This window comes from Dipodomys ordii, unplaced genomic scaffold (genome assembly GCF_000151885.1).
Source record: "Dipodomys ordii isolate 6190 unplaced genomic scaffold, Dord_2.0 Scaffold79, whole genome shotgun sequence".
Lineage (NCBI taxonomy): Eukaryota > Metazoa > Chordata > Mammalia > Rodentia > Heteromyidae > Dipodomys > Dipodomys ordii.
The window spans coordinates 1,897,781-1,912,845 of record NW_012267295.1 but is presented as its reverse complement, the minus strand read 5'-3'; the positions used below and the strand labels follow the sequence as shown (position 1 = coordinate 1,912,845).

Here is a 15,065-nt window from a genome sequence, read left to right as displayed (position 1 = left end):
TCACAATCTAGAACAATAACCCTACCTTTTTTCATGAATGACCTTGTCATTTCCTTTCCTGAGCTACTACAAAACTGATTTTATAACTAAAACTACAAAATAGTGAGAATCATTTTACAAAATGATTAAGAGGCCATTTAGGAGAAACTGGAGTGACTGGATGATGTGGCACTGACAATCTCAGACTAGGAATACAGGGGAGATAAGCTTGATGTAGGTAAAAGAGACTATGTTCAGAGTTTGAGTTGACTCTGAGTTACCCTATTAAGCAGTGTCCAAGTGAGAGAGTGTGCATAGATAAGATGCCCTAGGTTTACAAGAAGCTACATCCCGATGAGCACATCTCAACTTGAAAATGTGTCAAACTGAAAATGCACTTAACAATTCTAAGCTAATATAGCAACCTAGTACACAGGGCTAGTGGGGATAGGGATATAGAAGAGACCTTGTTCAGCTAGTATCTACCCACTCCTGTGTGGTAGCTACAAAAACAAAAAATTGAACAATAGCAATTTTAATCTGATCCTTCACATTTGGTCCATTTTTCCTGTCTAGTCTTTTGGAAATAAATGCATTGTCACTTGCTCTAAACCCACAATGGGATAGAAAGGAGGACTTCAGATTTCATTTTAGGAAATGTCAAGGGGCACATATTCTATTCCTTTTCCCATCGTCCCTCTCTTGGGATATGTGTATGTGTGTACATATACATGCACAGACACATGTGCAGCAGTACTGGGCTTTACCACTTGAGCCACAGCCTCTCTTGTAGGGGTCAGCCCAGCAGGAAAAGAATGCCAGAAAAAGCCAGAAGTGGTGCTGTGGCTCAAGTGGTAGCTAGCCTTGAGGTGAAGAGCTGAAGGACAGCATCCAGGCCCAGAGTTCAGGCCCCATGACCAACAACAACAACAAAATAAAACCATCCAAATTTAGATGAATTCTTTGTCTCATTGCTTGGCCAAAGCAGAGGAGTCAGATTACTCTGTCTGACTCCTAATGGCACTTCCATTAATTTTGTCAGACACTACATAAGACCACATAAGTGCAAGGCAAGACAGCCATCTCCCAGCATGGGAGACATATGTACATGTGTGCATGTGTGAGTGTGCATGTGCCGGGTGTAAATGTATATCCCCAAACATTTTACATATAGCACCTTCATCTGTCTTAAAGTTATATTTTTCCAGGTGCCATTGGATCACACCTGTAATTCTAGTTACTCAGAAGGCTGAGGTCTGAGAATTGTAGTTTGAAGCCAGCCCAGGGTAGGAAAGTCTGTCTGATCCGTATCTCTAATTAATCACAGAAAAAATAGGCAGTAATGCTGTGGCTCAAGTGTTAGCCTTGAGCAAAATGAGCTCAGGGACAGCCCCAGGACTGGGCCGGGGAGAGGGGGGGGGGACAGGGAGGAGGGGGAGGAGAACTTGCTAAATCTTTTCAACATCTGGGTTTAAGATTTCAAGTCCGGGGCTGGGAAGATGGCTCAGTGGTAGAGCACTTGCCTTGCATGCTCAAGGCCCTGGGTTCGATTCCTCAGTACCACATAAGCAAAAAGAAAAAAGCCAGAAGTGGTGCAGTGGATCAAGTGGTAGAGCACTAGCCTTGAGCTAAAGAGCTGAGGGACAGCACCCAGGCCCCACGACCAGACCCTAAAAAAAAAAAAAGATTTCAAGTCTGCCACCTATATGGGTAAAGAGTTATAATTTCCTAAGCTCCTTTCATGATTGTTGTAATAAATTCATTCTTAGGAGTCAAAAAAATCAGAAGACTGGGGATGTAGATCAATGGTACACCCTACATCTGTGAGGCCCTAGGTTCGATCTAAAGCACTGAAAATTAATTTTTTTTTTGGTCGGTCGTGGGGCTTGAACTCTGGGCCTGGGCGCTGTCCCTCAGCTCTTCAGCTCAAGGCGAGCGCCCTACCACTTGAGCTACAGCGCCACTTCCGGTTTTCTGGTGTTTTATTGGAGATAGGAGTCTCACGGTCTCTCCTGCCCAGGCTGGCTTTGAACCTCGATCCTCAGATCTCAGCCTCCTGAGTAGCTAGGATTACAGGCGTGAGCCACCAGTGCCCGGCTTGAAAATTAATTTTTTTTAAAAAATCTGGCTAATTTTTTTCCTCGCATCCTTGCTTGGACCTGCTTTGGCTGGCTCCACACCAGCTGTTTGGATCAGGTTGTGATCATCATGCCCAAGAAAGATGGCTACAAAAACGCAGTCCTCTGTCTCTGCACCTATCAAGTGAGAACCTAGGTTTCTAAGCAGGAAATGGAGAGGGCCCTCACACACTGAGTGATACAAAAGCAGCATTTTGTACATCACTGGTGCGTATGGGTTGATACTGACATTACGCAGATAATTTCTCTTAGGATTCTAAATCTAGCCAGAGAAGGAACTAAACCGACCACAGAGAACAAGTTTCATAGCAGCTCTAAAGGCTGGGAATCACACGCTAGACTTCAGGTGTTTGTTAGGGCAACTGTCTAGTGAGAATATGTGCAAAATTGTTCAAAATTTTCCATGGCAAAGAAGAAATTAAAAATCTCTTATATTTAATCCAGAGTTATTATGACCAAGGTAGAAAGATAGTAGTGGCCTTCAAGCCTCACAAGTGGCAGGTATTAGCACTAGGGAGAGCTAAGAAAAATGGGGTCACTCTCACCCCTACTTCCTCTTACCAACTAGGGGTCCTGTTAATGACATTGTTTTCAGCTTTCAAGAATTTTCAGAGTTGGAATTTTGGTGAAAGCACGGTAGGCTATCATCAAAAATTCCCATGTGGCTAAGTGCCATCATAAACTGTGACCCCTTCAGAACCTCATCGTGGTAGGGTGGCCTAGGGTAAGTCATGTGACTCATCTGAGGTTCCGCTCCCCGCCCACAAATGGCAGTTACACTACTACTGCACTAGGTACTTGCAGGAGATAAAGTGAAAGTACCCAGCCATCTGCTAGAAGCTGGATTAAAATCAATGCACTGATACTGCTGTCACTACCATCCCCTCCCCTGGCCCTATGCCCATTCTCCATCTGCAAACACAGCATATGTGAGAAGTTAGCCACTCAGAGCTCCCTGGGTCTGACTTCCATTTCTTGTCCTTCTGTTCTGAACTGACATACTAAAATAACCAAAATATTCTGCAACAAATGCCATTAACCAAAGTATGTGTCAACAGCCCTAGAGACTCACTGTGACAATGAGAAACAGGACTAAGTTTATGTGAATCAAAGACACATCTTGGGTGGTGAGATGTGGAAAAGGGACCACACATTTTGGGCAAGCAAGGATTCAAATGAAGAGTCCTGAAGCATACTGTGTACGCACCCTGTTTTGCAGGCTTGCTACCACCCCTGTTTTGGTACCTGGGCTATCATCTCTACCCAAACCAGCAAGGGAGTCATCTACTAAGAATTAACACAGGAATAGAGAATGGAGAACTGAGGCCAGCTCAATCTTTTCCTTCTCTATGGGACAAGCTGCTTTAGAGTCTCCCACTCTTAATCTAATGGTGGGAGAAGCTCAGTCTGAGAGGTAGGTAGACACATGCTCTCATACGGTCTGGATGTCAATAAAGTGAATTCCAAAGATTAAAAATATGGAGGGCTGGGAATGTGGCTTAGTGGTAGAGTGCTTGCCTAGCATGCATGAAGCTCTTGGTTCGATTCCTCAGTACCACATAAACAGAAAAAGCTAGACTTGGAACTGTGGCTCAAATTGTTAAGTGCTAGCCTTGAGAAAAAAAAAAAGAAGAAGAAGCTCATAGACAGTACTCAGGGCCTGAGTTCAAGCCCCAGGACTGGCAAAAAAAAAAAAAAAAAAAGATATGAAGGGCCAGCTGGGCACTTGAAGCTCATACCAGTAATACTAACTAGTTAGGAGGCTGAGACCTAGAGGATTGTGGTTTAAAGCCAGCCCAAGCAGAAAAAGTTTTCCAGACTCTATCTCCAATTAATCAGCAAAATGCCAGACTAAAGGCATGACTCAAGTGATATAGAATGCCAACCATGACCAAGCAAGTTCAGCGAGTATGAGTAACAACAAAAATACAAATAAAATAAAATGGCTGAATAAGTTACATTTGATTGCTGTGGTTTGGAATATTGTCTCTCAAAAGCCTATGTTAGAGCATTTAGTCCCTAGCCTGTGGAGGTATTTAGAAGTGGTGGATCCTTCAGGAGGTTAGCAGGAGACGACAGGCCCTTGAAGGGGTGGAGGAACCTCAGCCCAATCCTCTTCTGCTCTTTCATTTCCCAGCCACCACAAAGTGAGCAGCTTTGGTCCACTATGTATTCATCAGGAAGTAATGTACTGCACAGCCCCAACTATCATGGGGCCAACCATTCGCAGACTGACTGAGGCTCAAACACGGAGAACATGGATGGGATCAGGATAGCTGGGTGCAGGGAGAAGATGAAGGGCACATAAACTGATACATGAAATCTCCTTTTGAGAATCAGTTGACAGCAGCCAGGACAGGAAAGTCTGTGAGATTCTTATCTCTAATTAACCATCAAAAAACTGGAAGTGGCGCTGTGGCTCAAAGTGGTAGAGCACTAGCCTTAAGGGGGAAAGAAAAAAAAAAGAGCTCAGGGATAGTACCTAAGCCACACAGCCAATAAAATAAAACTATTTAAAGATATTTTAAGTTCATAAAAATAGAAAAATAAGCAAAAACTGAGTCAAAACAAAATCTTTTTTTTTTGCAATGCTAGAGATTGAACCTTGAACCTTGTACATGCTAGAGAAGTGCTCTACCACTGAGAACAGTATCTATTTAGTATCTATTTTTTGTGGGGTTTTTTTTTTTGTCTTGAGGTTTTTGTTTTTCTTTTGAAGTATGAATTTAAGGTCTCATACTTGCTGGGCAAGAGCTGTCCATTTGCGTTTATACCTTCAATCACCAATAAACTTTTTTTAAATCAGTTGATTACCTCGGGTATTTTTGGTATGCATATCTCCAGGATTCTCTTTAACATACATGCCAGCCACTTTTCTATCTAGCTTTCATACTATAGCCCTGTCTAAGGTTTCAGAGATCACTTTGCTGTCATTTCAGTACATACTCCTTGGTAAAACCAAAATCAATCTCAAAAAAAAAAAAAAAAAAGAATTATCCAGGTGTGTGGTGCACACAGAAGGCTGAGGCAATAGAAGTAAAAGTCAAGTCCAGCCTGGGTCTCACAGTAAGACTGTCACAAAGCAACAATTAAAAAAAAAATCTGTCTTTTCTAAGTATGCCTAAGTCATCTGTTTAGATGCAGAATATGAATCACTTGTGTCCTTCTACAAATAATATTCTAGTAGCTTGAAGAATTTTAAATCACAAGCATACCAGATATGTATTAGGGTTCCCCCTGGCCATGTGACTGTAAGATTTGAACTCTTTAGGTAAAACTAATAAGTAGCAATAGGAAGTGAATTTATGGGCTGGAGGCATGGTTCAAATGGTAAAGCTCAAGGCCCTAAATTCAATACCCCCCAAAAATTAAAAACTAAAAAATAAACATGACTTTATAATCTCCTCTACTTCACTAGTGAGCAGAGGAGTGGAGAGGGCTTTTTGTCTAAGCTCTACCTGAAAAGCGGTAGTGGTCAGTTCCTCAAAAAGCTTCTTTGGTTCACAGGAGCTACAGTTCAGAGATGACCACACAGAACTTCCGCAGCTCCCAAATGGACTTCCAGCAAGTGGGAAACCAATCAAGGCCCAGAGACACCAAGATCTGCCCTCAGCCTGGTTCTCACACAAAGGCACTTATCTGTTAGGTGCCCATGAGATATAATGTGCCTGACCGTATAACTTTCCATTTAAAAACAAAAAAAAAGTGACTTTTTAAAAAAAATTTAAACTTACAATTTTGTTACCTTAAATCTCTGTAAGCTGAACAGCAGTAGGTGGGGGCTGCAGCTCAGTGGCAGAGCATGTGTGTGGTTCAATCTTCAGGTGGGACAGAGGAGGAAGGGAGGAAGTGAGATGGGGAAGGGAAAGGGAATAATGAGACAAAATCGACCCATGGCGACCTTTGGCAGGAGCCCTTCCTCCTAAGCTGTTCAAATGTACAGCTTTCTTTGCTTTTTTCTTTTTTTTCAGTCGTGGGGCCTGAACTCTGGGCCTGGGCGCTGTCCCTCAACTCCTCAGCTCAAGGCTAGCGCTCTACCACTTAGGCCACAGCACCACTTCCAGCTTTTTCTGCTTATACGGTGCTGAGGAATCAAACCAGGGCTTATGCAAGCAAGGCAAGCACTCTACCACTGAGCCACCTTCCCAGCCCTACAGCTTGCTTTTCAAAAAGAAATGTACAGTTTCTTTTTAGACACTCCTCAGGCCAACACAATAGGGATGTCAGTGGGTTCTTCAATCTAGACTTCACTTTTTCAGATTTCTAGATCTCTAAATCTCAATAGCAATTGGTCAATCTTTTACAGTTTGTCCCAGCAGTGCTCACATTTCTTTGAAAGATAATGCAGTGGAGGTGAAGAGTAAAGTAAGCAAAGACATCAGGGTATCGGGGTGCAGGAGTACTGAAGATTATGATAGGAGTCAGGGAATGCAGAGTAGTGGCTCAGCCCAGGCTGAGCCTCTTAACTATCTCCACTTGCCCCTTTCCCTTGCTCACCATGGCCCAGCCCACTGACTTGATGTTCTTCAAACATATCAAGTTCATATTGTACCAGGCAGGCCCTTTAACTTGTTTCTCCTTTTTTTTTTTTTTGTTGATCGTGGGGCCTGAACTCTGGGTCTGGGCACTGTCCCTCAGCTCTTCAGCTCAAGGCTAGCGCTCTACCACTTGAACCAAGCACTACTTCCCGCCTTTTCTGCTTATGTGGTGCTGAGGAATCGAACCCAGGGCCTCATGCATGCAAGAAAAGCACTCTACCACTGAGCCACCTTCCTAGCCCCTTGTTTCTCCTTCTGTTGGAGCATCTCTTCCTGCTTTTTTTTAATCCAAGACTGGGACTCAAACTCAGTACCTGATGCTTTCACTCACTGACTAGTGCTCTACCAACTGAGCTAGGCTGCCAACCCCCTTTTCCTGACACTTAAATGGCAGACTCCAATTCACCCCTTTAAGTCTCAGCTATGACATGTTCTCACCAGGGAGGCTTTCTTTAGCCACCTCTTTTCATTTTGTTGTGTTTTATTTTTTTTGAAATGAGGCCTTGCCATATAGTGCAAGCTGGTCTCAAACTTAGGATCTCCCCAAGTGCTAGGATTACAGGAATGCACCAGTATGCCCAGGTTCTTATCTATCATAAACCTGTTACTAACATCTGTCATGCCAGGCACCAGTGGCTCATATCTATAATCCTAGCTACTGAGGAGCCTGAGATCTGAGGATCACAGTTCCAAAGCCAGCCCAGGCACAGACTTTTATCTCTAATTAACCACTCAAAAAACCAGAAGTGGAGCTGTGGCTCAAGTGGTAGAGCACTTAGAAACTCAGGGACAGTGCCCAAGCCCCCTGAGTTCAAGCCTCACCCCTCCCCCAAAAAAATCTGTCCTGTCAATTTCAATCACAATGTTCACCAGGCCCTAAAATTATCTGCTTTATTCATTTGCCTCTTTTTCTCATAATCAGTCTTGCCCTTTTAAATATAAATCTGAGAGCAGGAGTAGATGTGTTTTGGTTGTTGTTTTGTTTTTTGTTTTTAGTGTGTGAATGAGCATTAGGTGCTAGGTATGCAAAAACTGAGTACAAATGGGAAACATCACTTCTCAGATGAAGCCACACACTGCCTCCTGGCAATTCTTTTACTCCACTAGGGTGTGTCCAAGTGGTGATGACACACAAACAAGAGGGAAGCCTGCTCTCCACAGATGACTTCAAAAAAATGTCAGAAAGAGTAAAATCTTGGGGCTGGGAAGGTGGCTCAGTGGTAGAGTGCTTGCCTTGCATGCCTGAGGCCCTGGGTTCGGTTCCTCAGCATCACGTAAGAAAAAAGCCGGAAGTGGTGCTGTGGCTGTGGCTCAAGTGGTAGAGCGCTAGCCTTGTGCCGAAGAGCTGAGGGACAGCGCCCAGGCCAGAGTTCAGGCCCCACCACCGGACCAACAAAAAAAAAAAAAAAAGAGTAAAATCTTGCTGGCTCCAGCTTTCAGCTCCACTAATTTCCCAGATTTGGTTTCATTTCTCTCCCAAAGGATGTAGTTCTGTACCCCTGAGCCCTCATGGGTGCACACTCAGGTGGCTCACATCCATGCCAGCCTTGCGTATCTGAGGACCTCACTTTAAAGCCAACTTCTGCAGGCAGAAAACATCATTCAGACAGATGGAGTAGAGGCTTCTCAGCCAAGCAAGCTGAACCCCAAGGCAGAGCATACACAAGTGGGCTCTTCCTTACAATACCTCAGTGCAAAGTCTGCTTAAAGGGAAGTGCAACAAGGCACTAGAAACCCTCTGAAAGGTGCAATTCAAAAGCTGACACTCTTTAAGTTTAATGCTGTCTGATTTACAAATCTTGATTGATTAGGTCACTTATCTTTTTACTAAGAATTCCTGAACTGGAGAAAGCGTGAGACAGAAGAGGGTAAATAATACCTGGTTGGCCTTGTTTTGTTCGCTGCTTCTTGTGCCATACCAGGTCCACACAGCCATGTCCTAAAAGCAACTCTGAGAAATGTGGAGAGAAAGGGCACTTACGTGGCATGATCCCCTGGCTCACTAGTTCTTCCCGGGTCCGGCGCTGCTGGAGCTTTAACTGGAGCACTGCGGGGCAGCAGAATGAGAGAAGAGAAGAGAAGTCAGCTGAGTATTTCTCCTCAAAAGACACATTTTCAAATGCAGACAATGTCTGAAAACAGAGGGTGTAGCACGAATGAAAGATCCCTTGAACTGCAACTGTGTGTAATTGCAGAAGTTGCTTGATACAGCAGGGTTTCCGTGTTCTGCTGTGGGCGGCAAGAGGAAGTTGCGAAGGGTCCTGCAGGGCGATAACAATCCACAAACTACCAGAGTCTTGCCTCTTGCTCAAAACCTATAGCACTCGGTCTTTCTCCTAAAGCTGAAAAACATCAGTTCTAAATTTGAAGAAAATATGAGGAGCACCATGCAAAAGGAGCTTTTTCCAGATGCTGTACACTTTCTCTGTATATGTTTACACCACAAGTATGGTAAATGATGCACTTATTCACAAAGACCAGGAAGTATACTGGTTATCTATAACATTTTTCTCTAAAAATTATTGCTATTTTCACTGTGCAGTACACATTTCTCTACACTTTGAGAAATTCTGCCATTACTGTCACTCTCTTCTTTCTCTTCCTCTTCACTCGGGGCCTTTTTCTGTTGAGGTGAGACAACAAAGCTAGATGAGTCAATTAACATCCGGGCTAGTAGAGACTGAGGAGTGTTTCTTTCATTTCTACTCTGGCAATACTACTTAATGAAATAGGGATTTTTATTAAGTTAAAAGTCAATTAAAATCAATGGCTCCTAAAGGGTGTGACAACTTCATGCTATGCAGAATGACAATGGTGTAGCCAAAGTTCCGACTAAGTAAGAACAGGTCTAGGCAGAGTGTAGGAGGATCCCACAGGCCAAGGGAAGGCCCCTGAAGGATAGGTTCTTCAGCTATAGGGTTCTAAAAGTCCTGCATCTGCTGCGAATCAGGGTTCCAGTACTGGCTTTTCATACACAATAGTTTTTAGCAAGGCATCCCAGAATGGGAGAAGAATGACCAGGTTTTTACCTTCATCTCTAACTCAGTAGGTCCAAAGTAGGACTTGTCTTTTCTTCTGGAAACCTACTCTGAGTCCCAAACATCTTATCTCTTAGTATCATTATCCTCCCAGTGTTGATGCTCAATGCTTAAGCCAACTTCAACTCTTTGGCATTCTCGTTCTCACATGCCTCCTATCTTACCTCTCCGTGCTTTACCCAGCTGCAGCATTAGCTCACTGGCTCATTCTTACCTAGGAAGCGTCTCTGCTACAGGCATACCAATCAAGTCTGTTCAGTTTCTCTTCCTCAAGTATTATAACTTTTTCTACTTCCTTTATGTACTTCACCTGAAAATGCCCAGCCTCTCCTCTAACCTCCCAATTCACTCCCCACATTCAGAACTACTCTAGGCCTCCTGTGAGCTGCCTTTGTTACCTGTTATAAAAAGTACAATAATGTTTTGTCTTATATAGTTGTTACTTGCTAAAAATACCTTCCCTAGTAGTTTATAAACTCATTGAGCGTAGGAATATATTTTTTCTTTTTGGTGTTATTGGGGCTTGAACTCAGGGCCCCATGATTGCTAGAGAGGTACTCTACCATTTGAGTCATGTCCCAAAACTTTTTGCTTTAGATTATTTTCAAATAGGAATTATGTTATTACCTGAGCCAGCGTCAGGTGGTAATCCTCCTCCTTATGTCCTCTCATGTGCCTGGAACCACAGGCATGTACCCCCTACACCTCTTATTTGGTGAGATGTTGCTAATTTTTTACCTGCCCTTAAAACAATCATCCAGTTCTCTGCCTCCCAAGTAGCAAGGATTAGAGGCATGAGCCACCACACCCGGCAAGAATGTATCTTATTAAAATTTGTGCACCACCCCCTCAAACTTCATACACAAGTAGGCACTCTACTATTTAAGGCATACCTTCAGCCACTTTATTTTTTTCAGTCAGTCATGGGGCCTGAACTCTGGGCCTTGAGCTCTTCAGCTCAAGACTAGCATTCTACCACTTGAAACACAGCACTTCTTCCGGCTTTTTTCTGATTATGTGGTGCTGAGGAATCGAACACAGGGCCTCATCCATGCAAGCACTCTACCACTAAGCCACCTTCCCAACCCACCTTCAGCCACTTTTAGCACTGGTTATTTTTGAGGTAGGGTCTTGCTTTTATACCCAGGTGAGGGTTTTGCTTAATACCCAGACTGGCCTGGGCTGTGATCCTCCTACTTGTGCTCCCTGTCTGTGTCACACAGCACAGTTGTCGTATATGACAGGTGGAACTACTGAGTCCAGCCCAGCCATTGGTTGAGATGGAGTCTCATGGAGTCTCCTCTCCTGCCTGCTGGCCTTGAACTGCAATCTCTAGATCTCTGCTTCTCAGATTATAGGCTTGGGCCACTGCACCAAGCTAATCACTGTTTCCTGAACTGAACTGGATTTCCAAATGATATACACAATGTGAGAAACCTAACTAAGAGGATATTGTTTCACAAATCTGTGTTTAAAGCAAAATCTTGAAGAATTAAATAGATGAAAAGAACAGTCTGCTATATAGACACACTATCTATGTACTTGTGATTTGGGTGTTTAGTTTTGTTGTGCTGGGATCAATCCTAAGGCACAAAGGTAAGAGCCTTATCACCGAACTACCACCAGTCCTATTCTTTAGTGTTTTAAATCACATAATCTTTATAAGATCCCTACTGGACAGGTATTGTTTATCCCAGAGAAGATTATGTAATTCCCCTAAGGTTATCTCACTAATAAGAGGTAGAACAGGATTTGAGCCCAAACATTCAGATTCCAGGACCTGAGCTCCTCACCATGTGTCTCCAGGGTTTTCTGGAAGCCAGTTCTGCTAAGCCAACAGACCCAAAGCGTGTCTACTTAGGTTCATTCTCTGATGGGGCAAAGGGATTGAGAAAATGGAAGGTTCAGACCAGGATCAAAGGAGTTCATGGGATCAACTCAATAAAACAATGTGTGTATGTGTCTGTCTGTCTCTGGGTGTGTGTTTGTAGGCAATACACATACGTTCACCGTGCACTGTTCCTGGGGGTTGAACTCAAGACCTGGGCACAGTCCCCAAGGTTTTTTGCTCAAGGCTAGCATTCTACCACTTGAGCCACAGCTCTGTCTGTTTCTAGCTTTTTGGCTGGTTAACTGGAGATAAGAGAATTCATACACTTCCTGCCCTGTATGGCTTTGAATCACGATCCTAAGATCTCAGCTCTCTTAAGTAACTATGATTATATTCATGATCCACCAGCAACAGGCTCAACAAAACATATTTAATCCAAGAACTTAATTTCACAATAATTATAGCCTTAGGTCAGCAACAATGATAATAAACAATAACAGGAGTCATTGAGTATGTTATTATATATCTGGCTCTGTGCTATATGACTGATATGCTTTCAGTTTAGGAAAAAAGGGGGAGGGGGCTGGTGATAATGGAAGAGTGGTATTGCCTAGAATATAGTATGCCCTGGGTTTAATTCCTTGAAATAGAATTAAAACAAAACCTGTGAGGATGGTATGCTTATTATCACTATTTTACAGATGAGGAAACTAAAGAGCAGACCTTTAGATTATTACCTGTGGGAACTAGATAGGACTTGCCTGGGTCTCTGACTCTCTTACTAGTACAAAATATACATCTGCAGAAAAGAAAAAAGAAAGCTAAGCAGGATCAAGTAGAAGATGAATAAAAGACCCACTGTCTATCACCTTCATAAAAAAATTTTTTGGATGTTAGTATTGGGGCTTGAGTGCAGAATCAAGACACTCTCCCTTAGCTTTTCACTCAAAGATGGTACTCTACCACTTGAGTTACAGCTCTGTGTCTGGTTTTGGGTTTTTTAATTGGAGATAAGACTCATGTACTTTCCTGTCTGGCTTCAAACTATGATTCTCAGATCTTAACTTGAGTAACTAGAATTACGGATATGAGCCACTGGAATCTGGGTGAATTTATAGTTTTTTGAAGGTCTGATATTAGGTAAGTTATTAAAAATGACTAGATATAACAAATTAATTTGATTTCAGAAACAAGGCGATACAATTTAATAAAATTAAACATTTCTAGGAAATAATCACTAAGTAATGGCTATTATTCAAAATAACTTTGAAATATCAATCAGTAGTCTTTGTAAGTAAACTATATGCAGAAAAAATTATCAAGAAATTATGAAAATTTTGGATTTTTTTGACTCCAGAACTTTAAAGGCTATATAAGGCCAGATTATGAGGTTGTTGAAAACCTGGGTAATCTATCAATTATATGCAATAGAAAAGAGATTAACGTAAGAAAGACAGAAGAAATAAATAGTTTTCATTTGATACAACCATTCAGTAGTAATGGAACCATTCAGTTAGCCAAAGTAACTATTCAAATTTCTTGCTATACATGAGTAATGTTATTATGTTGGTTTTTTTTTTGGGGGGGGTCCGGTCATGGGGCCTGAATTCTGGGCCTGGGCGCTGTCCCTCAGCTCTTCAGCTCAAGGCTGGCATGCTACTGCTTGAGCCAGAGCACCACTTCTGGCTTTTTTTTTCTTTTTGTTTATGTGGTGCTGAGGAATCGAACAGGGCCTCATGCATGCAAGGCAAGCACTCTACCACTGAGCCACCTTCCCAGCCCCAGTAATGTTATTATGATTTCTAGACTTGTCTTAATATTTGTGCTTACTGCAAAGTAAAAGTGTATTAAAATTTTAAACTAATTAAACCTTAGGCACTTAAATAAAATTAAGGCACGGATCAGTTTATAAATTAAGACAGTGTATAAGAACAAGTATAAAATTTTGGATTTTTCTGAGACAGGGTTCCACTATGTAGGCCAGGCTGTCCTTGAACACCAAAACTTGTTGCCTCAGCCTACTGGCTGGTACGATTTTAGGTGTATACCACCAGATATAGCCACATTTACACTTCAATAAATTTCCTAATCAAATGTTTCATAAAAAGCACAATAAAGGTCCCTACACACACACACACACACACACACACACACACACACGCACGCACGCACGCACGCACGCACGCACACAGACAGTGCTATCTCTAATAAACCTTTTCCATCTCTAAAACGAATTAAAATTAAAGTTCAATCATCTGAAAATTCCATCTTAGGCTGGGAAGGTGGCTCAGTGGTAGAGTGCTTGCCTTGCATGCCTGAGGCCCTGGGTTCGATTCCGGAAGAGGCACTGTGGCTCAAGTGGTAGAGTGCTAGCCTTGAGCTGAAGAGCTAAGGGACAGCGCCCAGGCCCAGAGTTCAGGCCCCACGACCGGACCCCCCCCCAAAAAAAAGAAAATTCCATCTTGTCCCTCCTAGAAGTTCTTTTTTTTGGGGGGGGGTTGGTCATGGGGCTTGAACTCTAGGCCTGGGCGCTATCCCTCAGCTCTTCAGCTCCACGCAAGCACTCTACCACTTGAGTCACAGGGCCACTTCCAGTTTTCTGGTGGTTTATTGAAGATAAGAGTCTCACAGACTTTCCTGCCTGGTCTGGCTTTGAACCACAATCCTCAGATCTTAGCCTCCTGAATAGCTAGGATTACAGGTGTGAGCCACCGGCACCCAGCTAGAAGTTACCCTATACTTACTTAAGGTCTTCCTGAGTTTCCAATTAAAATAATAGTTTATCCCATGTCAGTATTATGTAGAGTTTTGCTATGACCTGACTAAAGGTATCTGCTGTTATATACAGTGTATAACCCTCTCCTACTAACTATGGCAAACAACACCTTTTATACTTCTGGGCCTTAGGAATTGTTCACTCAGAAGAAATCATTTGGGCAGGGCGCCAGTAGCTCATGCCTGTAATTCTAGATACTCAGGAAACTAAGGTCTAAGGATTGTGGTTCAAAGCCAGCCTGGGCAGGAAAGTCCATGAGACGCTTATCTCCCATTAATCACCAGAAAAACTGGAAGTAGAGATGTGGCTCAAAGTGGGAGAGTGCTAGCTTTGAGCAAAAGAGCTCAGGGACACTACCCAGCCCTGAGTTCAAGCCCCACAACCAACTAACTAACTAAATAAATAAGGAAAGGAGGAGAAGGAGAGGGGAATGGTAGGGAGGAAAGAGGAGAAGGAAGGAGGAGGAGGAAGGAAGAAGGAGGAAGGGGAGGAGGAGGAGGAAGAGAAGAGGAAGAGGAAGAAGGAGAAGGAGAAGGAAGAAGAAGAGGAGGAGGAGGAGGAGAAGGAGAAGGAGGAGAAAGAGGAGAAGGAGGAGAAGAAGAAGGAGAAGGAGGAGGAAAAGGAGAAGGAGAAGAAGGAGAGGAAGAAGAGGAGGAGGAAGAGGAGGAAGAGGAGGAAGAAGAAGAAGAAGAAGAAGAAGAAGAAGAAGAAGAAGAAGAAGAAGAAGAAGAAGAAGAAGAGGAGGAGGAGGAGGAGGAGGAGGAG

General features: G+C 43.0%; 1 protein-coding gene across 2 annotated transcripts in view; it reads right to left on the bottom strand.

Moving 5' to 3' along the window:
• Positions 1-15,065, bottom strand: part of Mkl1 (megakaryoblastic leukemia (translocation) 1) — a 122,080-nt gene that overhangs the window by 23,605 nt on the left and 83,410 nt on the right. For both annotated transcript variants that reach the window (XM_013024919.1, XM_013024918.1), the window contains one exon: positions 8,637-8,702. In XM_013024919.1, coding sequence (XP_012880373.1) covers positions 8,637-8,643 — 7 coding nt within the window. In that variant the 5' untranslated portion in view covers positions 8,644-8,702. The remainder of the gene's footprint in view (positions 1-8,636; positions 8,703-15,065) is intronic.